At 43.2% G+C, this 23,221-nt stretch overlaps 1 protein-coding gene across 2 annotated transcripts in view; it reads left to right on the top strand.

Annotated features, from left to right (window-relative positions):
• The window catches only part of LRP8 (LDL receptor related protein 8), a 188,011-nt gene that overhangs the window by 151,256 nt on the left and 13,534 nt on the right, over positions 1-23,221 (top strand). Inside the window, exons 5-10 of one of the 2 annotated variants that reach the window (XM_035123356.3) lie at positions 4,725-5,093; positions 10,956-11,078; positions 11,433-11,555; positions 16,865-16,984; positions 17,118-17,243; positions 18,593-18,764. In XM_035123356.3, coding sequence (XP_034979247.2) covers positions 4,725-5,093; positions 10,956-11,078; positions 11,433-11,555; positions 16,865-16,984; positions 17,118-17,243; positions 18,593-18,764 — 1,033 coding nt within the window. The remainder of the gene's footprint in view (positions 1-4,724; positions 5,094-10,955; positions 11,079-11,432; positions 11,556-16,864; positions 16,985-17,117; positions 17,244-18,592; positions 18,765-23,221) is intronic. The other variant, XM_088674046.1, reaches the window with a different exon arrangement.

The raw sequence follows: 23,221 nt of genomic DNA on the forward strand, positions 1-23,221 counted from the left end.
AAAGAAAGTAAACAGATGGCTTCTGTTAAAGCCAGCACATCTTATTTATGATCATTTAGCATTGCACCCATTGATTATTTGAGACGGCCTTTGATGTGAGAACACATAGGTCTATAAGCAGGCGCAAAGGAGATGAGGAAGAAGCATTATATTAATTTGTATCAGCTGCAGGTGCAGGGTCATTTTTGTGCATATGTGTGGAATTGTCTTATTTGCATGTTTGGCAGATTTCAATAGACAGAGAAAAGGTATACAAGCAGAAGGAAGGGTGGAGATGAGTTAATGAAGAAAGAAAGAAAGAAATGCTTGTTAGACCCACAGGAAAGAGAAATAAATTCACAATTGAAGTTTATAAATTGCATCAGCCCTGAAAAGAAAAAAGAAAAAAGGAGGGGTGCTTATGCAAACTTTGCTCATTGATTTGTAATCCACTCAAATGAAATCTACAAAGGCAATTTCCTCTATGCAACCTGGAGTGCTACATTAGCAGCGTATAGTCACTGCATCTTTCACGTTTATCACAACTCTTTGAACTTTTCAGGAAAGCTTTTATCCTTGCTACCGTAAATTATTATCTAATAAGGGAATGAGGCTAGTGATCCAAGAGGGCTGCTGTTGAGCTATTAAGCAAGATGAATAGGTCAGTTGAAAGTGCCAATTAAGTACAGGGTACTTGGGGGGGCGGGAAGGGAGAGATGGTCACTCTCCGGCTGTCGGTAGGAGTTAGCTACGATGGTCATGGTTTGGATCATGTCTGCATGATCATGAAGTTCTGAAATCCTAGACTTCTGGGAGTTTCAAATAAGCACCAGAAGGACTGGCATCAAGGTAAGTCACACACCCCTTTGTATAGGAGGCTGAATTACATGCTATGTAGCCCATGTGGACTTGTTTATAGGATTGAGGAGAGATTTCACAGCAACTTGATAATTGAGGATTGCAGTTCCAAAACCAACAGGCTCAATCTTGGAATGCATGAGCAACCCCCAAGGTATCTCTGATCCCCCTACAAAAATACAAGGAGCCCCCATCAGTGTAAATAGATTTGTGGAACTGTTGCCAAGGCCTTCCTCCACTCCTGACCCAGTTGGTGCAAGGCTGCTGCTATGCTGTTGTCTTTAAGCTCAGCCTACAATCACAACAAAGGTGACGGGAAAGTGTCCAGTTTTCTTTAGCTTCCTTCAGCCATGGGCCAGGGTGTTAGGTTGAGAGAGGCTGCTTTTAACTCAAGCAGACAGAGGAGCCTCCAAAAGAACTTCTTGTACCACCAGGGCCTGTGGGCAAAAGCCAGGACTTACAGGTGCATTCCCCTGCTCCTGAGGACCCAAAGGCCTCCCACAATACCCCCCAAGCCCAGTGGTGCAGGGAGTGTACGAGGCAGTAGGCTAAGGAATGGAGGAGGGAGGGAGGGTCTGTCTGTCTGTCTGTCTGTCTGTCTGTCTTCAAGCCAGAGGGTTGGCCCTTTAAGAATCTGAACCTCTCGACAAGGGGGCAGAGCCCAGGAGAGGAAGTCTTGATGCTCAGGCTTAAAAAGGCTCAGTCTATTCTCGACCTCTATTTGAGTAAGTTGGTCACTTGGAGCTATCTGTGGTCAGGCAATTCTTGCCCTGTAGGATCCAGTGGCAGACCAGAACCTTTTGGGAGCTGGGTTGGTCCAGGTGTTAATTAAAAGGTAAAGGTAAAGGGACCCCTGACCATCAGGTCCAGTCGTGTCTAACTCTGGGGTTGTGGTGCTCATCTCGCTCTATAGGCCGAGGGAGCCGGTGTTTGTCCGCAGACAGCTTCCGGGTCATGTGGCCAGCATGACAAAGCTGCTTCTGGCGAACCAGAGCAGCGCACAGAAATGCCGTTTACCTTCCTGCCGGAGCGGTCCCTATTTATCTACTTGCACTTTGATATGCTTTCGAACGGCTAGGTTGGCAGGAGCTGGGACCGAGCAACGGGAGCTCACCCCGTTGCAGGGATTCGAACCGCCGACCTTCTGATCCGATTGTGTTTTCATAAGTGGTGGGAATTAGGTGGCTTGGCAGCTTTTAGCTGTAATGGAGAACTTAAAGAGATGCAGGGTCGGCCTTTGCCACACCACACCTGTCCTGTGCCTTAGCTCACTGCACTCTATGGTTTTAAGCCAGGGGTCCCCAGACTACGACCCCCGGGCCGGATGCAGCCCAATTGGCCTCCCAATCCGGCCCGCGGCGACCCCCGCCGCCCGCTCTTGCGGCGCGCTGCGCGGCAGCACGCTTCCAGATCGGAAAAAAATTGCCGGAAATCGTTTCTGCGCATGTGTATGGGCCTCTCCCGACCCAGAAGAGGTCATTTCCGGTGCACTTCCGGGTCGGGGGAGGTGCAGTTCCAGGTCGGGGGAGGCCATACGCATGCGCACAAAAAATTTCCGCCGATTTTTCCGGCCTGGAAGCGCGCCACCGCGCCAGTAAATGGGTGTGCGCATGTGCACTGGCGCGCACTCCCCCACCCTCCGGCCCGAAGGCGGGTAAGTCTGGGGACCCCTGTTTTAAGCTGTTCTTTCCCTGCTGACTCACTTCTGGCATCGGAGCCAAGCAGTTAGCTCAGTTGGTTAGAGCATTGGTGCTGATGATGCCAAGGTTACAAGTTTGATCCCCGTACAGGACAGCTGCATATTCCTGCATTGCAGTGGGTTGGACTAGATGGTCCTTAGGGTCCCTTCCAACTCTACACTTCTATGATTTCTATGAGTTTCTAGCAACAGAGTATGGTAAAGTGAAGTAGGAGGAGGATGTGGGCTTCACTCTCCTCTTCTACTGCTTTTTATATAAAACATTAACACACCTTAAAGTCAAACAGGCATGTTTCATAAACACTTCTATGTACAGTTTGACCCAATTCTGTGCACCTCCATCCTGCAGTTTAGTTGCATATCACAGTCTTTGGGCACATGCCACTTGATGCTGCAAATGAAACAAGGAAAGAAATTTAGAATTGAGGATTGCATCTAATTAGATACCTTAGCATAAATAAAGACCAGTGGACCAGTTGTGGGGTTTTTTAACAGCCTCCTTCAGCTTAACCCCCCCCCCCTCCATATTGTTATTATCTCAGCTACTAGTAAGCTGTGTGGGATCTCACTGGAATGGTAAAGGAGGAGCAATGTTTACTTCAACTGTTAACAATAAAATGCCCTCTTGCGCCAATTAAAAGAACTTGTTTCCAAGAGTGATGTTTCATGTTGCATTTGTGAAAGTAATCATTTCCCAATGGATCCTTGAAACTGCTGAAGCAGAGGTGTGTGTGTGTGTGTGTCTTAATAGCCAAGCAAATTACACACAATTAAGAGTTTTCAATGGTAGCTCTTGATGGGGGGGGGGGGAATTTGCTTTTGGTAATCAAAGTGACCTTTAGTTGCCTGCCGCTAGGGCACCTGGATGTTTTAATTTGAACTACTTCCTCTGGTTCAGCTTTGAATCAGGCGTGCAGAGATTGGAGGAGAGAGAGAAATAACAATCCCAACTTTATAGCTCAGAAAACTCTCATTTGTATGCAAATGCCACACGGTGACTTCCAGGGGAAAATTTCACTGTGTTGCAAAGGGGCTTATCAGTGCAACTCAGAAGCTAAATCCCTGCGTACCTCACTGAGCATTTGCCCTGTGCATACCTCTTAATGTGTTCAAAACAAGACATGCTGTGAAATTCAGAAATCTACTTACGTTTGGAGGGGAATGAAATTGGCACTCATGAAGGGCCAGAGCAGAGTATACTGTAGTGCAGATAACAAGTTTGCATATACTTGAGTCATCCCCTGGTCTTTAACTGGGGCACTCTGATATCTGGCCTCCCCAACTGGCTGCATTGCTGATCTCCAGCCTTTCTGTGCAACTGATTTGCTCTTTTCCCTCTCCCAATTTGTACTGTGGTTTCCTCTTACTGTTTTATACTAACCTGCAATTCTTGGACTACTCCAGTTAGATTTGCTTGCTGCTTTCATGCTTGAAATAGATTTTGGACCATTTGGCTATTTTTTCCTTTAGCTCAGCCTCAATGCTAGACAACAAGCCGTTTTCCCATTTGCATGCATTTTGAAGAGCGAGCATGAGCAAATGAGTCTGAAGTGTTCTCCCCCTCTTGATGCTCCCTTGGGGGTGGGGAGAATGCACATTGCAGGGGCAACTTCTAGAGTTCATTGTTGCATATTGCACTGCACAGCTGAAGGTACCCCTTCTCCCCCAGCCCTTTGACACTGCAGTAATATAAGCTAGATCAGATGCACTGTGTGGACCTTCCAGTCCCCGAAATAGAGGTTTATAGCTGTGTCCTTGGTGGTAGTGGATGAGAATGAGGATAGCAAGAGCATTCTTGATTATTTCTTTCAATGAGGAACAAATGAAAGCATCAGAATGGAACAGAGCAGGAAGCAATGTTGATAAAACGCACACATGTGTGCATGCAATAAAAAATACATGTTAATCCCCACCCCCACCGGGAAATAGGAAACAAAAAGAGATTTGGGTGGCTCTTTGAAGAAAGGCTGAAAACAGTCATAGGCAAACTTGGCCCTCCAGATGTTTTGGGACTACAACTCCCATCATCCCTGATCACTGGTCCTGATAGCTAGGGATGATGGGAGTTGTAGTCCCAAAACATCTGGAGGGCCAAGTTTGCTTATGCCTAGGCTGAAAATATGGAAGGCTATGTCTGTTGGGTAGGCTTGAGCTCTCCTAACTCACCTCTTTTGCTTTTATTCCACAGTCTGTTCCCCTACTGAGTTCCAGTGCAGCAACAAGACCTGCATAGCTACAATTTTTGTCTGTGATGGTGACGATGATTGTGGTGATGGCAGTGATGAGAGGAAGTGCCCGCCCCTCACCTGTAACCCCAACGAGTTCCAGTGCAATAACAGCCTGTGCATCCCAGAGATCTGGGTCTGTGACAATCAGCCTGATTGTGAGGACCATTCCGATGAGTCAACAGAGAAGTGTGGCTACAAAGCCAAGCCGCAAGCCATGAGCACCTGTGCAGCTCACGAGTTCCGGTGCGGCAATGGAGAATGCATCCATCTGAACTGGAAATGTGATGGAGATGAGGACTGCAAAGACAAGTCAGATGAGCAAGATTGTCGTAAGTGTCCACAGGGCATTCAATGGCACATGGGGAGTTAGCCTTCTCATGGGGTATTTGTGTGGGCCTGTCAACAGTCACGTATCCTAAAGTGATTGCCTTTGCAATCCAGCCCTACGCATGCTTACTTGGAGGTAACAAAGCACTGTGTTCAGAGGGTCTTACTCCCAGAGATGCATAGAACTCCAGCCTTTCATGTTTACATGTGAATCAGTGAATCAGAGGTTGAAGTGAGTTGCAAAGGGCTGTCGCCACCAAGCAAAACCAGGGCTGCTTCTTTCATGCATCTTTTATCCCAAGATATGGTGTCATTATTGGATTAGGTTGCTGTTCCATACTCACCTGTGAACCACCCAAGATAATCAGGAAATAGTGTTGCTGAAACTCTGGGTTATTATTTCAAGATAAAAATTCTGAAGTGCAGCCCCATGATAGCTAAATTGTTATGGTAGAAATGAGCCCACAGGCTCCCAAGAGCAACATGTTATATTTGAAAAAGCAAACTTTATTTGTGTGTGTGTGTGTATGTGTATGCACGTGCACACACAGAGCAAAATGCATACAATTTGTACCCAAATGTGTGACTTCAGCAGTTTCAGAAAAACATGTATTTTAGATAGAACCTGCTTCAGATTTCCCTTTTTATAAATTATTTCCTTGAAATGATAATATTGTCACCATCTTATTCCTGTTTACATTTTCTTTATATGTACAGTCTATAGGATTATACCCATTTGGGGTATTTCTGCTACTGTTTTGCGATTACTATTATTTCCATTTTCTTTCTATGTATATAATACAGTAGTATACAGCCATATGGTTGTCATATGGCTTGGCTCCCAAACAAAGCGGCTCCTGAATGCTGCAAAGCCAGAAGTGAGTGTTCCAGTTTGCGAATGTTTTTCGGAAGCCGAACATTCGACATGGCTTCCATGGCTTCTCATTGAGTGCAGGAAGTTCCTACAGTCAATTGGAAGCTGTGCCTTGGTTTTTGAATGGTTCTGGGAGTCGAACGGACTCACGGAACGGATTAAGTTCAATAACCAAGGGTGTAGATTATAATAATAATAATCTACACCCTTATTTATCCAATTACATATTAGCCTTTGAATCCACAAGCAACAGTTCTAGGCAAAGTGATAATGCTGCTGGCTTCTGTATAACATTTCTCCTGGCAGTTGGGTAACCAGTCAGAGTTGATGGGCTAGTTAATTCTCTGAAGGCTATCCATAGAAAAGCATTTGCAGTATACTTTTCTGCTCCTGAACTGAGACTACTGAAGATACACTGCTATCTACAGCTGCATAAGCTTTGTGTGCTAAAATAGAAGCTCCTCTCACAGAAGTAGTCAAGGTGTTCACGGCCCCAAGTTACTGAATAATGGATTTCTCTCCAGTTAGCTTTGTGCCTTCCACAGATTGCTGCAATGTTTGGGGATGTTTCATCCATTTTTCAGATGCTAAAAAGCTTAAACTGGTCATTCACCCAATGACTGTGGGAGAGAGAAAAGGAAATGGAGAAAATGTTTCACTGAAATATTCATAATTGTGACACAGGAATGACATGAAATATTTACATTTAACAGCTACGTGTAAGCAGGATGGCTGACGAATGGCCGTCTGTGAGGGTTGAATTTTTTCGTTCCCTTTAGAATGCCTCTTTCAATTTACATACAAAATTATGGAGGAAATCACTGGATATCATATGAATAAGTCCAATAACTAAGTGATGCCTGCCTTCAGGAATTTAACTGGTTTAAAAATCTCCCTTTGGGCTCCTGCAAATACCACTTATTTTTCCCATCCAATCTTTGTCTTCTATCTTGCTTTCGTGACACCTCTTTCCTATATTGTGGCAAGGAATCTTAACAGGAACAGCCTAGAATTTTCTTCTTCCTTCCATGCTTTTTTGTTTTTATAGCTTGTTTGGACCAGTAAGATGATGTCTTATCCAACGTGTGTCATTTTGATGTCCTGGAGACAAACATTTTAAAAGTTCGTTTTGACATAGGCTGGAAACAAGCCTTCTGCCTTCTTTCCTTTTCCTTGTTTTTGCATGCCTTTAATTCAATACCTTCTGGTTTGTTAAAACCACAGTTTTCTGTGACATTGAGCTGATAAATCATGATTCGCTATCTTTGTTTGCAGGGAATGGTCAAACCACAGTTTGAGTGTGGCTTGCTATTCTGGTGTATACAGAGCGCTCAAACCAGTTTTCAAATGTGAACATAATGGGAAACTGTCTGAGAAACCAGAAAGTATTGAATTAAGGAACAAGAGAGGGGAGAGGAAGCCACAGGCATGCAGCACATCCCTGGCCCAACAAACCATATAAACCATGATTTGTTAGGCAAAGACCGTTAGGTCTACAGCAGGCCACAGTGATATTTTTTTCTTCCTGGAGATTTATTCCCATGTACACATTCCAATACTGTGGGCCATGTTCAACCTAGTAGTTCCACTAAGTGGAAGCAAGCACAGGGGCTCCTGCTAACACAAAGGGACTTTCCCCCTTTCCTCTCCCTGAGGACTCCCAGAATTGCGCATTGAGGAGGTTGTTCTGCTGGGCAAACAGAAATGTTTGAGCTGGCATAATGTTTGCTTTAGTGCAATACTGAATTCTTCCCATCATATTGTGCAAAGTTCAAAATTCTCCGTTAAAAACATTGACATTACAAGGTCTGCTCTGGTCCCACTACACATCTTTGTAGTGTACATAATAGAGGGATGTCAGGAATTAGAACTGGATCTGTCCTGAGGCCAGGTTCTATCACTTGTTGCAGTAATTACTTTGAAAGAATGAAAGCACTGACTATGTGTTAATTATGATAAATAGTAAAAATGCTTTGGCAGACAAACAAAAAGGGAGATGAGCAGATAAACCAAAAAATAGAAAAGGTTTACTTCGGTGAGTGATATTTCTTGTTTCTGTAGAAGTATTTAATATTTTTAAAATCCCTTAAAATGTGCTCAGTGACAGAGCACTGTGTGTTTTAAATATAGATGATCCTGCATTCAGTTCCTGGCATCTCCTGTAAAATAAACTGAGGTGATAGGACTGAAAGAGGCTTTTGCTTGAGATAACTGGAGAATGACTACTGATCTAGACAGACCCTCAGAATAAGGCAACTCAAAGTATCCCTAAAGACATGCATGTCTTTAAAATTATTAATATGACATGCAATCCATTTAAGTTTGAACAATATGAAATGTAATATTAAGAGTGTCTCAACTATTAATGACATAGCCATAAGGAGACAGGCAGGAGATCAGCATGGGTTGAATAATGGCAGCGCAGGGCTTGCAGCAGATCCGATATGCTTATTGAGCGCTGCAAGCCTCTGGAAATAACCCCATACAGGTGCATTCTTCACAGTTCCCATTTGTGCTACAAATTTTCACATGCAACTTTGGACTAATTACTCCAAATGCCTCCATATGGCACATTTTTACCAGCTGGCAACAGAAGCCCTAAAGCAGTTTGGTGGGTAGGTTTATCTGGCTGATAGAGCAGGAGAACAACCTCATCACCAAACCCTTCAAGCATTTGCATTCCGTGATTCAAGTTAGTGCAGAACTACGTTGCATTGTCTCATCCTTCCATGTTTTCAGCCTGCCTTATTTTTTGTGTTTCCATATTGCTTCACATTAACAGGCTAAATGGATCGTTAACTGGCTGTCATGGACAAATAAGAACCAGCTTGGTTCTATGGCTGCTCAGATCCCAAGGTGGCAATTTTCAAAATATTTGGATTGCTGATTTTTTCATTGAATTAGCTTAGTCCCATTGACTTCAATGAGGCCAAAGTGGCTTAAATTGAAGAGGGCTGTGCTTGACAGTAGGTCCCCTATCCGAAACACTGTGATAAAATTGCAGTCCCCCAGTGTACCATATGTCAGAAGGTAAACATGTAAAATGTGCCTTTTGGAATAAAAAAAAAATACCAGAGATGTTCAGGACTGCGCCTCACAATGCAACATCCACTTTTTCCTGGTGCTTTCTGCCCCATGTTGCTAGATCTAAAAAGAATCCCCATAGGATAATTGCGCAAAGTCCTTTTTAAAAGATGTGCTGATATGCAGCACAGAGTGAAAACCTTGGTGCACTCCCACATCTGACTTTCAACATACCTGCAAATTGCACGTTTTGATGCTTTGGCGAGTTGGGAGGCATTTGTAACTTACTGAGGACAAACAGAAGCACTGTAAAGCATTGTGCAAACAGTTCTCATTGCCAGAGCATGGTTCAGCATAGTGATCTTGAGTCCCTGTTGTGTGTTTGTCCAGCATGGGGGATTGTACCATATCATGTTATCATGCCTTATGGTGCCTGCTGTGCTTGTTGCTTCTTACCTCCTTGCTGTGCCCCAGGGTATTGCAGAGCCATAATTTCTTATCTCCAGGACAGTTCGCGAAAGTGCCACAGAGATTCTGCCGGGAGGCTCTTGGATCACATGAATTAGTGTCTGTGTCATATTGCTCCAGCAACTCAATGGCAGTGATTTTCTGTCATTTAGGATAAGGATGCAATTCCCCAAAGAGGAGGCACTCAAATGAGTGCTTTGAGATAGGTTTATTCAGGGACACTGCGGCAGCTGTAAGCTTTGAAATTCATCTCGGAGGTTGCTGTTTTGCACCCTCTAAAACCTTCAGTTGTTGCTGTTTTTTACTGACAATTTCTTTTTGAAATGATAGAGACAATTAAGCTTGCTGAGTGAAAAGGTCCAGAATAAAAGGGATTGGAAGCAGCTAGGACAGAAGAAGATATCCCCATGGTAGAAGGAACTGTTGTCAACAGCAAGGCCTACTGAAAAAGCTATTCTCAGCAAGAAACTGGTCAAGACCATAAAGAGAGTTAATGTATTGAATAGGGTATTAGATTTGACAATTCAGACTGCCTCAGTTAAATATGTCTATATTTGAAGTGCTTTTGGGGGGGTGATATTGACAATTTTTGATCGTGTTTTAGACCCTCTTTCTCTTATATGTACCTGCATAAGGATTTTTTTAAATGATTTATAACATTTCACCACTCACTTCCTGTTCAGTTAACAGTTTGTTTTTTCACAGCCTCTTTTCACTGGTGAACTTTTAAGAATTTTCTTCTTTTAGATATGTATTGATTTATGAATCTGTCCCCTACATCTCAGTATAAGTATGGATGTATTTTTGTTTGCATTGAAAATTGAATAAGGAGGGAGTAATGAAAGAAAATCCATGCTCAGCTATGAAGCTCACTGAGTGCCCTGGGCTATTCACCCTCTTTCAGCCTAACCTCCATAACTGAATGGCTGTGAGGTCAGAATTGGGCAAGTCCTTCTCCCCATGTAGGCCACACTGAATTCTAGTGTGGCGAGCAGTGGTGCCAGTCCCCATAGAAGAAACTTCAAAAGAATAAAAATATATAACAGCAATGTTAAATACAAGATAATTTCTACAAAATGACCAGCAATAATAAAAAAGCACCCACTCAGCCCAAAATTGAAAAACACAATTCCTCTAACTGTTCCTTTTCTAATAACAGTGCAGCAATAAAAAATATGATTCACATATTGGTTACCTGAAGAAAATAATTACTTTAGGTCCTTTCCAAAGGATGGGAGTGCAGTAGCTTTCCAGAGGTCAAATGGCAATGAATTCCAGAACCCAGAGACTACTGCTAGAAACAGAACTATTTTATTTTATTTAAGTTTTCATTTAAGTGCTACTCTTTAGGACTAGTCTATCCAAGGCAACTCACAAAGTAATAAGAATATAGAATGAATTACAATAAAATCACAATCTGCATTAACACAGAGGCAGAAAATGTGTGTCAAAATACTCAGAAGTGTGTTAATTTTTATTCCTTCCCCCCCCCCCCAAGCTCTGGTGACCTGCAGCCCTGATGAGTTCCAGTGTGGCGATGGGACTTGCATCCACGGAGCCAAACAGTGCAACAAAGTGCATGACTGCCCTGACAACAGTGATGAGGCTGGCTGCGTTAACGGTAGGTGCAATCGGTATCCTTGTATGGGGTATAGCAGAAACGGTTGCTCTTGAAAGGCTCACATAGATGCTAGAGATGGCATCTAGTCCATTTTTCATGACTCAGCTGCTCTTCACTGTGAACCTCTGGACCAGCCAGCAATGAGGCTTCCTCAGGGAAATACGCTACCCCCCCCCAAAAAAAAACCCACTTTAGTAGGCTTTGCTTTTATCACATGTTTCAGCTAAATACCCCATTGCCTAATCCCATCCCATTTCTTCTAAATTACCTCCTCTTGCATCTTTATGTCCTTTCTTCATTTTCACGTGCCTAATCTAACGTCATCTGCTTTCCCTCCCTTGCCTGACGCAACAGAAGCGGCGTGCGAGAATCCCACCAAGTTTCAGTGTAAGAGTGGAGAGTGCATAGAGGAAGTCAAGGTGTGCGATTCACACAGGGACTGCAGGGACTGGTCTGACGAGCCCCTGAAAGCATGTGGTACAGTACACTACTCTTCTTTATTTTGTCCTCCTGTTTTAACAACCCTTCACATCCTCTGTCTGCTTAGGGCCATCAGAACAGGGGCGTATGGCTGCTGGTGATGTGCCTAATGTAGTTTTTCTGCCCACCTTGTTTGTGTGTGTATTGCATGGGTACAAAAGGAACTGGAATCTAATAGATTGAGTCATAGGTCAGGCATGGTTCTGAGGAAATGCCCTGTCACACCAGGAAATAAATCCAGGTTGATTGCAAAGAGGTTTGAACTCACACACGATATGAATTGCCCTTGTCTCCTGACCTCCTGCTGATGCTAATTATTTGTTGTAGCTATCGTAAAGTAAAAGAGTAGGTTTATGTGAATATTCACATTTCTCTTACGGTTAGGTCTTATAAATGGGTGGCGTGAAGTCAACCCACAGGCTCAATTCATTCCTTCGTTCATTCATTTTATTTATTTGTTTTTTAACTTTATTATTAAAGATTTTCTTGATTTACAAAGATATATGCAATGTTTCTTGTAACATTTTTACAAATCAGTTTCATTTGTTGAGACATTGGGGGGGGGAAGAGGTAGATGGGGAAGAGATGGGTATTTGTATGCCTTTTTTGCACAAACAAAATCATGCTCAACACTGGTTACAAGAAAGAAAACAGGAATGCACTTCAAACGAACACTACAAAAACAATTTCGCAATAATATAGCAAAACAATGGCTTAGGAATAACATAGCAAAACAATAGCAAATATAATAACATACCAAAAAAATCACATTTGAATTCCATAAATATAACATGATTACTTAAAACAGCATGCAACATCCAATAGCAAAAATAGCAAGGTCCCGAGCTTCACCTTAGTCCTAGGAACACCCTCCTGGGGTGTTGCTCAGTGTCCCTCTCCTGCTGCAGCTTCTTAGAAGACTTTCAAGGGCAAGGGGTTTCCCCTCCCATGATGTTGCTTCAGGTGTGCACCCAGGTAGTGACAGCATACATGTGGTAGAGAAGTGAGCAAACATGCCCCACTCTCCAGTCCACAGATAATGTCACACACAGCGCCACGCAGGGCATTCTGTACACAAGCCCCACTACTCTTTCCTAAGGATCACACAAGTCAGGCATCCACAACAGCATATACCTACAGGTGAAACTCAGAAAATTAGAATATTGTCGAAAAGTGCATTTATTTCAGTAACGAAACTTAAAAGGTGAAACCAATATATGAGATAGGTGCATGACTTGCAAAACAAGATATGTCAAGCCTTTGTTTGTTGTAATTGTAATTATTTGTCGTTAGGCGGTTCAATTATAAATGGAATGTAATTAATGAAATGTAATAGCGATGTTTATTTTTGTATTGTTGTAACTATTTGTTTTATTACTGTGGAATTTCCAAAAGAAAGCATTCATAAAAATTAAAAGAAAAGAAAAAAGTTGAATTACTGAAATAAATGCACTTTTCGACGATATTCTAATTTTCCGAGTTTCACCTGTACATGGGCATCACTGATACGCATGAAGTTGTTAGGGGCAGGAGGCTTACCTTCTCCCAAGCCATGTGAGAGGTGTTGGCACCTGGGTAAGTGCCTGAATGGGACTGTGCAAGTGCATCCTCACTTAAAATTTGCCTTTATTTTGATTGCACTCAGAAGGGGTGTGCTTATAAGAAAAGGCCTCCATGGAAGAACAGCAGCTGATTCTTTCCATAAAAATGTATCACGTAAACTCATTATAAAAGCTCTGAGTGATGTGGCGCTGGGCAAATGTCATTAAGGTATAGGAATAATTCAGTAATCCGTGACTTGGAAGTGTATTCAAAAATAGCAGAATCCTGATCACATCATTAAATAAGCCAAATATGTATTGACTGAATAATATTCACCAACAGAGTCATCTCTTTTGGCATGTTCTTTTATTGACAAGTGATCATGAATTCAGAATAGCGTGTTCCCTTAGAGCAGAGAAAGTATAAGATCTCTTTCTAGGATGATCAAACAAAGCTATTCTTATTGATGTGGACATGACTGAACTGTTAATGCTGCTGAATACGCTCTTGGCCACGAAGAGAATCAGATTCTCTCTAAATACATTGTCAAGAAGGGGATTGTACAGACTGAATCTTACCATTATGGCTGTTTTTACTGCTGGTACCATACATGACTGTTTTTGTGACATCTTGAAGGCTCTGGTTATTTATTATTCATTTAGCATCAATGATAAGGTGCTGTGCAGAACATTCCTCTGTGCCTTGGCCCCATGGTTTCACCTTTTTACCCCAGTTTCTGTTTCTGGGCAACAGCAAGTCTGCCTTATTTGGCTTTGGTAAGGATTACCTTCATGCAGGAAGTGGGGCCTTTGGACCCTTGTTGGATTCCAGTTTCTATCTGCCCCCGCTGGCATGGCCAATGGTCAGAAGTGGTGGTAGCTGGACACCCCCTCAGTTCCATACCCCTACTGTTGGGCTGGGTGAGAAGAAGAGATTGGATTTGATATCCCGCTTCATCACTACCCTAAGGAGTCTCAAAGCGGCTCACAATCTCCTTTCCCTTCCTCCCCCACAACAAACACTCTGTGAGGTGAGTGAGGCTGAGAGACTTCAGAGAAGTGTGACTAGCCCAATGTCACCCAGCAGCTGCATGTGGAGGAGTGGGGAATCGAACCCGGTTCACCAGATTATGAGTCCACCTCTCTTAACCACTACACCACACTGGCTCAAGCTGAAGCTTGACAAGCTGAAGCTCAGTCCAGAAAAGTCAGAGATGGCTTAGCAATTGGCGTACCATCTGTTCTGAATTGTGTCAGGGGTATTTGGGGGGTATTCTTGGATCTGCTTGTGCTTCTGGATGGCCAGGTAGCAATGCTCATCCAAAGTACCTTTTTCCACATTTGGCTGCACCTTTTCCTGGGAGATGGGGACCTTGCCACAGTGAGGTGTGCCTGGACATCCCCAATATGGGACCGTTGTAATGCACTCGACATTGATAACCCTTGAAGCTTGAGTTGGTACAGAATGCAGCAGCATGATTCCTTGCAAATTACAAAGGGATGGAAAATAAAACTGCCCAAATCATAATGCTGTTATACAATCTATGCCCCAATTGCACATTGCGTACAATATTTTCTTTTTTTAAAAAACCACACACACAAGGTCCCTCCACAACTATCTATGCGCGTGCCCTGTCTGTACTTAATTGGCATAATAGAATCAGCACATTAGAAAGCAGGGCAAACACAAAAGAGAACGCCTGCCGGTATGAATGGGCAAGATCAAAGTTGTTCCTCATTTATAAATTCAAATACTGTACATGCATCTGTGGACTACTCTGGTCTAATTCGAATGGGAGAAAAACAGATAAACAGCCAAATAATGCTCAAGTGTGGACAAGCCCTAAGTGCAGCTAACCCTGAGGCAGAGATGAGGAGTTCCTCGATTCTCCTTCCTAACCTCTGAATAAGACCTCCAACATTAATTATTTCCAGGCACATGAGCACTCCCATAAGTCATCCCAGTGTTTCAGATTTGGTGTTAAGCGTACCGTTTGACAACAGAAGCATCTATTCAGTGTCAAGAGCCGAGAGGCATGACTTTTCCAGTTCAAAGGTTTTGTATTGGTCATTGCACCTGCTGGGACACTTGATATACACCCAGTTTGAGAGATGAGAGTGACTTGCAGAAGCGAGACTGCTTTAACAGATGTGGCGTAGGCTACGTTGAGTAAACCTGTCATTCTCCTCGTTTCAGTGAGATGGTTATAGAGCTTGGCATACTATGCTACAAAGACCTGCTGTAAACAAAAGCAACAATTAACATTGAAGAGCTTATTCACGTTCCAGCAACCTTCAGTAGTGTTTCACTATGATATGGCCTAATTGGCTAATGTCCCATCTAGGCAATAGTCACAGCAAGATCAATATAAACAATGGGCAGCAGACAACATGCACCACTATCATAATCTGAGGGACTGTTCTGGTCTCTGTAAACTTGCTCCTGTTAATCATATTGTTAACTGTAAGATTTCTGTTCAGATATGCCACACCAAAGCTGTTGTGGAAATCTTTCAATGCAGTGTTTTCCGCTTGTTACATTTTCTTCCAAGGTTCACGTCTTACCTACTAAATAACTGCATTCATGAAAAGACGGGTAGTTGGACAGCAAGGCTCAGGGAGAGAATGCATCAGCAGCTTTCCCCCCTCATGTCTTAGATTCAGACTGGTCCCAACAAATCTTCTTACTGTGGGATTCCTACATTTAACTGTACAGTAAATCCCACACTAGGAAGAAAACATTGTTCCTCACTTTGTGTAGGTTAATTGAAATGGCAAGCGAAATGTTGTTTCGGGCATTGAAATGACCTCCTTCAACCCCCTCAGCAGTTTAGAGTTGCCAGGATAAAATTGTAGTGGATTTTCAATTTCAGCTCCTGCCAATGGGGGGAACAAATGGTCTGGACTCCCCCCCCCCCCGCCCGCCCCTTACAAGTTGTCAGGGCTAGACAGGATTATTACTGGCAGGGTATCTGGAACTGCAGAGTTCCTTTGTTCCTCCTTCCATTGCATTCCTCAAAAAACTGATATAGATTGGCTTAGTTAATTCACAGTGTAGTTGGTTAGAGTGCCAGACTGGGACAGAGGAGACCAGAAATTTCAGGTCCAAAAACTGCAGCTATTGCAGGATGCTGCTGCTGGAGTTTTCGTAGGCACTCTGTGGATGAGCCATCTTACACTTACCTTGTGGGATGTGTCTTGGCTGCCTATATGTTATCTGGCCCAATTCAAGGTGTTACCTTGATATTTAAAGCCCTGAACAACTTGGGACCTGGACATTTGATGGAGCAGCCTCTCCTCATACCAGCCATCACTGAAATTGATCAAAGGGGCTTCACTTGCAGTCTCACTGGCCTCTTTTGCTCATTGTCTTGGAATGTGAGACAGGGCCTTCTTGGTGATTGCTCCCCAACTCTAAAATTCTTTTCCCTTAGAAGAGTGGGTGTTTGTTTTTTGCTTTCTTATTATTTAAAAGTTCCATCCTTATGCTTTGGCTTACGGCGCATATAATGGATCATAAACAAACGATAAAAGTAATTTGGACAAGGAGGTGCACGTTAAGTCAAAGTTCTGTGAACAAGTCTTCCGTTGAAATTGCTGTTCTGGTGAGAAAGATTTGGTGGCTATTTCTGTTTAGGACATCTTATACTGAGGTAATACCATCAGTGATACCTGGTAATATTTGGTATTCTGGTCTATTTTGAAATTTGCCATCCTAGGACTGAACCTTTTGTTAAGTCTAAATCACCCCTACCTCTCTTCTAGGAGTGAATGAATGTGCTCTCAACAATGGCGGCTGCTCCCACATATGCAGAGATTTGAAGATTGGCTATGAGTGTGAGTGTCCTCCTGGATACAAGCTTCTTGACAAGAAAACATGTGGAGGTAATTTGCATAGAAGCAGCAGCTCTTTGTGTTTCTCTGTACAGCAGCCCATAATAATAGTCGCTCCAGGCTCACTCCACATCCTGATGAGCTTAATTATAAGTTACTGATGATTTTTAAACTTCCCTTCCAGACATAGATGAATGTGAGAATCCCGACGCTTGTAGCCAGATCTGCATCAACTACAAGGGAGACTATAAATGCGAATGCTATGAGGGTTACGAGATGGACACTCTGTCCAAAAACTGCAAAGCTGTAGGTAAGGAAATGCTCTAATCCATTCTGCATGATCCATAGAAAGCCAGGTGCAGCCTTGAGGACCCACAAGTAGAATTGACAAGTAACTCGGTTGAGTTGATTGCTCGAAAGTCAAACCTTATAGTTGGCTCAGTTTGCAAAGTGGAAGGAAAGTGCTTGTTCCAGAATCTAGAGCAGGCATCCCCAAACTGCGGCCCTCCAGATGTTTTGGCCTACAACTCCCATGATCCCTAGCTAACAAGGCCAGTGGTCAGGGAAGATGGGAATTGTAGTCCAAAACATCTGGAGGGCCGAAGTTTGGGGATGCCTGATCTAGAGGATGCAAACAGCTCCGTTTGGACTAATTCACATGCTACATTTCTGCAGAAACTGGCAGGAACTGCTGTTCCATGTACTTGCAAAGGAAAACCTAATGAATGAATTGTTACTTGCAGAATTCTAAAATGAATTCTTACAACGTTTAGTTTTCTTTGCAAGGTATATAGAATTTGTTTTTATCAAGCCAGCCTCTTGCTTTCACATTATCTGTGAGGTGGTAGTCAACATATGCTGTACTATAATCTGTACTCCTTCCTAAATGCCTTGATGCCATCTTAGATTCATTCTCTAGACCAGCCCATTTGAGTGAGCTGTGGAGGTCTGCATATGTGTGTATGTGTGTGTGTGCATATATATCTCTAATCTAGACCGGGGGGGGGGGTCCTCCCTATTATTTCTTCAGTAACTAGCTATAATAATGGTTGTTTGAAGCATTTTCTTTCTAAATTTTTAATGATAGAAAAATCTAATTGTGGAACATTGTCTGCATTAGGACTTCATGATAAACCATAGAATATCGTGATGGAAGTAAACCTAGCTCCCACCCCCAGGGTCTTGCACTCCTCTCATTTTCTTCCAGCACAGCTGCAAGGATGAGTTTGGAAGCTTTGCCTTCCATTTTCAATTGCCCAGCCAATATTTCATGAGATTTGCCCTTGATTATATTTTTTTAATAGACAGATTTCACTGCAGGGGAGATTCCTGTGTTGCTCTTAATGCAATGTTCCCAATCCTCCCAGTGTTCAGGTGTGTGAGTGACTCTTGCATCTGCCAAGTTGAGAGAAATAATGTGTGAGTTGCCACTTAGCTACAGCAAATGTGACTTGCTAGTGCTGGTAAGAACAGCAGCCACTACTGATCCTTCCTGTCGTCCTGGCCAGTTTCAGATACTCCCAAATCTTCTATTTTCCTTTCAGTTCTTATGACAAAGCAACAGAAGTGAGATCTAGCTCTGCACTAGAGAGCTATGCTATTTTGTAAGCTGCTTAAAAAAATAAAATAAAGTAACTTCCAGAGTTCTATTCCATGCAGGGAAGAGCCCGTATTTGGTCTTCACAAACCGCCATGAAGTACGCAAGATAGATTTGGTGAAAAGGGACTACTCTCGCATCATCCCCATGCTGAAGAACGTGGTTGCTTTGGATGTGGAGGTGGCAACAAACAGGATATACTGGTGTGATTTATTCTACAGGAAAATATACAGGTGAGGGACTCTCATTTGGCTGCCCAAATGGCCACATCTTATGTCAACTTAATTGCAAGGTCTTGCAGAACTCAGAATTTTTTTTCCCTCTTCAATGTGGCATCGGAAATGTGCCTGTTGAAAGTGTGCATCTGTGTGCCTTTGGGGTGCAATGCCCAGATGCATGTGCTGAGACTGTGTCTAATTACACAGTGAAACAGCATTTGCTTGATGCAACAAAGCTGACCGTCCCTCTTAGGCACTCAGATCTGAATTACTATTGCCCCCTGCTGCACCATCGGTAGTTCCTCATGCTCGTTTCCTGCTGGTAATCAGAGGCAGGTTCACTGTGACCTGCATACTAGGAAAGGTGATTTCAAAGATCAGCAAGCCAATTCCGGGAGAAGAGGAAGTTTTTCTAAGATATGGCCAGTTAATAACACTGAAACAGCTGGCTGGGGATATTCAAAGAGAGTGATGGAGCCTACAAAAAAGAAAGAGCAAGCAGAAATGTGGGGGAAGGGTGACTTGCTCTATAAACTGTGAACCTTGCAAAATGTATAGTAAAGGACAAAGCTAGGATCTGCCCTTTAAAACCTGGATAATTATTTAACATTGCACTTCTCCTATACCCTACTGGCAGCAAATATCTTTCAGGCTTAAGATCTGAGCTTCTTTTATTGCCAAGGGTTTATTCTCCTCGTTACCAGCAACTGTAACAGTTCTGCCCTGAGATTTATAGCTATACTTGGTTATGGTTATTGCTGTTGTTTTTCCATCGGTGCCCATTTGAAGCCCATGGCATGGGCAGCTGACTTTTGTTGCCTTCAACAAATAAGCTACACTTCTATTTTTCTGCATAGCGATGGGGGAGTAGAGGTGATTTTCATGCCCTAAGTTCTGCTTTTGCATAAACCAGCAGCTTTTGCAGAAACCAGCAGCTATTGCTGCTTCCTTCTCCTTCAACAGGAAGGGAGATAAAGCGCCCTTCCAGCTTCCCCTTCCCATTGGAATTCTGCAGGGGGCAGAAGCAGCAAGGCACTGGAGAAAGTAGATAGAGAACAGTTATTCTACCTGTCTTATAACACTAGAATTCATAGAGATCCGATGAAGAGGAATGTTGGAAGATTCGGGACAGATAAAAGAAAGTACTTTCTCACCCAGCACATAGTTTTAAATGATGGAACCTGCTCCCATAGGAGGCAGGGATGGCCACCAATTTGTTGTTGTTTAGTCGTTTAGTCGTGTCCGACTCTTCGTGACCCCATGGACCATAGCACGCCAGGCACTCCTGTCTTGCACTGCCTCCCGTAGTTTGGTCAAACTCATGTTCGTAGCTTCGAGAACACTGTCCAACCATCTCGTCCTCTGTCGTCCCCTTCTCCTAGTGCCCTCAATCTTTCCCAACATCAGAGTCTTTTCCAAGGATTCTTCTCTTCTCATGAGGTGGCCAAAGTATTGGAGCCTCAGCTTCACGATCTGTCCTTCCAGGGAGCACTCAGGGCTGATTTCCTTAAGAATTGATAGGTTTGATCTTCTAGCAGTCCATGGGACTCTCAAGAGTCTCCTCCAGCACCATAATTCAAAAGCATCAATTCTTCGGCGATCAGCCTTCTTTATGGTCCAGCTCTCACTTCCATACATCACTACTGGGAAAACCATAGCTTTAACTATACGGACCTTTGTCGGCAAGGTGATGTCTCTGCTTTTTAAGATGCTGTCTAGGTTTGTCATTGCTTTTCTCCCAAGAAGCAGGCGTCTTTTAATTTCGTGACTGCTGTCACCATCTGCAGTGATCAAGGAGCCCAAGAAAGTAAAATCTCTCACTGCCTCCATTTCTTCCCCTTCTATTTGCCAGGAGGTGATGGGACCAGTGGCCATGATCTTGGTTTTTTTGATGTTGAGCTTCAGACCATATTTTGCGCTCTCCTCTTTCACCCTCATTAAAAGGTTCTTTAATTCCTCCTCACTTTCTGCCATCAAGGTTGTGTCATCTGCATATCTGAGGTTGTTGATATTTCTTCCGGCAATCTTAATTCCTGCTTGGGATTCATCTAGTCCAGCCTTTCGCATGATGAATTCTGCATATAAGTTAAATAAGCAGGGAGACAATATACAACCTTGTCGTACTCCTTTCCCAATTTTGAACCAATCAGTTGTTCCATATCCAGTTCTAACTGTAGCTTCTTGTCCCACATAGAGATTTCTCAGGAGACAGATGAGGTGATCAGGCACTCCCATTTCTTTAAGAACTTGCCATAGTTTGCTGTGGTCGACACAGTCAAAGGCTTTTGCATAGTCAATGAAGCAGAAGTAGACATTTTTCTGGAACTCTCTAGCTTTCTCCATAATCCAGCGCATGTTTGCTATTTGGTCTCTGGTTCCTCTGCCCTTTCGAAATCCAGCTTGCACTTCTGGGAGTTCTCGGTCCACATACTGCCTAAGCCTGCCTTGTAGAATTTTAAGCATAACCTTGCTAGCGTGTGAAATGAGCGCAATTGTGCGGTAGTTGGAGCATTCTTTGGCACTGCCCTTCTTTGGAATTGGGATGTAGACTGATCTTCTCCAATCCTCTGGCCATTGCTGAGTTTTCCAAACTTGCTGGCATATTGGGTGTAGCACCTTAACAGCATCATCTTTTAAAATTTTAAATAGTTCAGCTGGAATATCATCACTTCCACTGGCTTTGTTATTAGCAGTGCTTTCTAAGGCCCATTTGACTTCACTCTCCAAGATGTCTGGCTCAAGGTCAGCAACCACACTACCTGGGGTGTACGAGACCTCCATATCTTTCTGGTATAATTCCTCTGTGTATTCTTGCCACCTCTTCTTGATGTCTTCTGCTTCTGTTAGGTCCTTACCACTTTTGTCCTTGATTATGGTAATCTTTGTACGAAATGTTCCTTTCATATCTCCAATTTTCTTGAACAGATCTCTGGTTTTCCCCATTCTATTGTTTTCCTCTATTTCTTTGCATTGCTCATTTAAGAAGACCCTCTTATCTCTCCTTGCTGTTTTTTGGAAATCTGCATTCAGTTTCCTGTATCTTTCCCTATCTCCCTTGCATTTTGCTTGCCTCCTCTCCTCCGCTATTCGTAAGGCCTCGTTGGACAGCCATTTTGCCTTCTTGCATTTCCTTTTCCTTGGGATGGTTTTCGTTGCTGCCTCCTGTATAATGTTACGAGCCTCCATCCATAGTTCTTCAGGCACTCTGTCCACCAAATCTAAATCCTTAAACCTGTTCCTCACTTCCACTGTGTATTCATAAGGGATTTGATTCAGATTGTATCTTACTGGCCCAGTGGTTTTTCCTACTTTCTTCAGTTTAAGCTGGAATTTTGCTATAAGAAGCTGATGATCTGAGTTACAGTCAGCTCCAGGTCTTGTTTTTGCTGACTGTATAGAGCTTCTCCATCTTTGGCTGCAGAGAATATAATCAATCTGATTTCGATGCTGCCCATTTGGTGATATCCATGTGTAGAGTCGTCTCTTGTGTTGTTGGAAGAGAGTGTTTGTGATGACCAGCTTGTTCTCTTGACAGAACTCTATTAGCCTTTGCCCTGCTTCATTTTGAACTCCAAGGCCAAACTTGCCAGTTGTTCCTTTTATCTCTTGATTCCCTACTTTAGCATTCCAATCCCCTGTAATGAGAAGAACATCCTTCTTTGGTGTCATTTCTAGAAGGTGTTGTAGGTCTTCATAGAATTGGTCAATTTCACTTTCTTCAGCACCGGTAGTTGGTGCATAAACTTGGATTACTGTGATGTTAAAAGGTCTGCCTTGGATTCGTATCGAGATCATTCTGTCATTTTTGAGATTGCATCCCATTACAGCTTTTGCCACTCTTTTGTTGACTATGAGGGCCACTCCATTTCTTCTACAGGATTCTTGCCCACAGTAGTAGATATGATAGTCACCCGAACTGAATTCACCCATTCCCTTCCATTTTAGTTCACTGATGCCCAGGATGTCGATATTTATTCTTGTCATCTCATTTTTGACCACATCCAGCTTACCTCTATTCATGGTTCTTACATTCCAGGTTCCTATGCAATATTTTTCTTTACAGCATCGGACTTTCCTTTCGCTTCCAGGCATATCCGCAACTGAGCGTCCTTTCGGCTTTGGCCCAGCCACTTCATCAGCTCTGAATCTACTTGTACTTGTCCTCCGCTCTTCCTCAGTAGCATGTTGGACGCCTTCCGACCTGAGGGGCTCATCTTCCAGCGTCATAACTTTTATATGCCTGTTGTCTTTGTCCATGGAGTTTTCTTGGCAGGGATACTGGAGTGGCTTGCCAGTTCCTTCTCCAGGTGGATCACGTTTAGTCAAAACTCTCCACTATGACCTGTCCATCTTGGGTGGCCCTGCATGGCATAGCTCATAGCTTCTCTGAGTTATTCAAGCCCCTTCGCCACGACAAGGCATTGATCCATGAAGGGGGGCCACCAATTGGATGACTTTAAATGAGGATAAGA

Source organism: Zootoca vivipara, chromosome 7, assembly GCF_965207765.1.
Source record: "Zootoca vivipara chromosome 7, rZooViv2.hap1.1, whole genome shotgun sequence".
NCBI classification, from domain to species: Eukaryota; Metazoa; Chordata; class Lepidosauria; order Squamata; family Lacertidae; genus Zootoca; species Zootoca vivipara.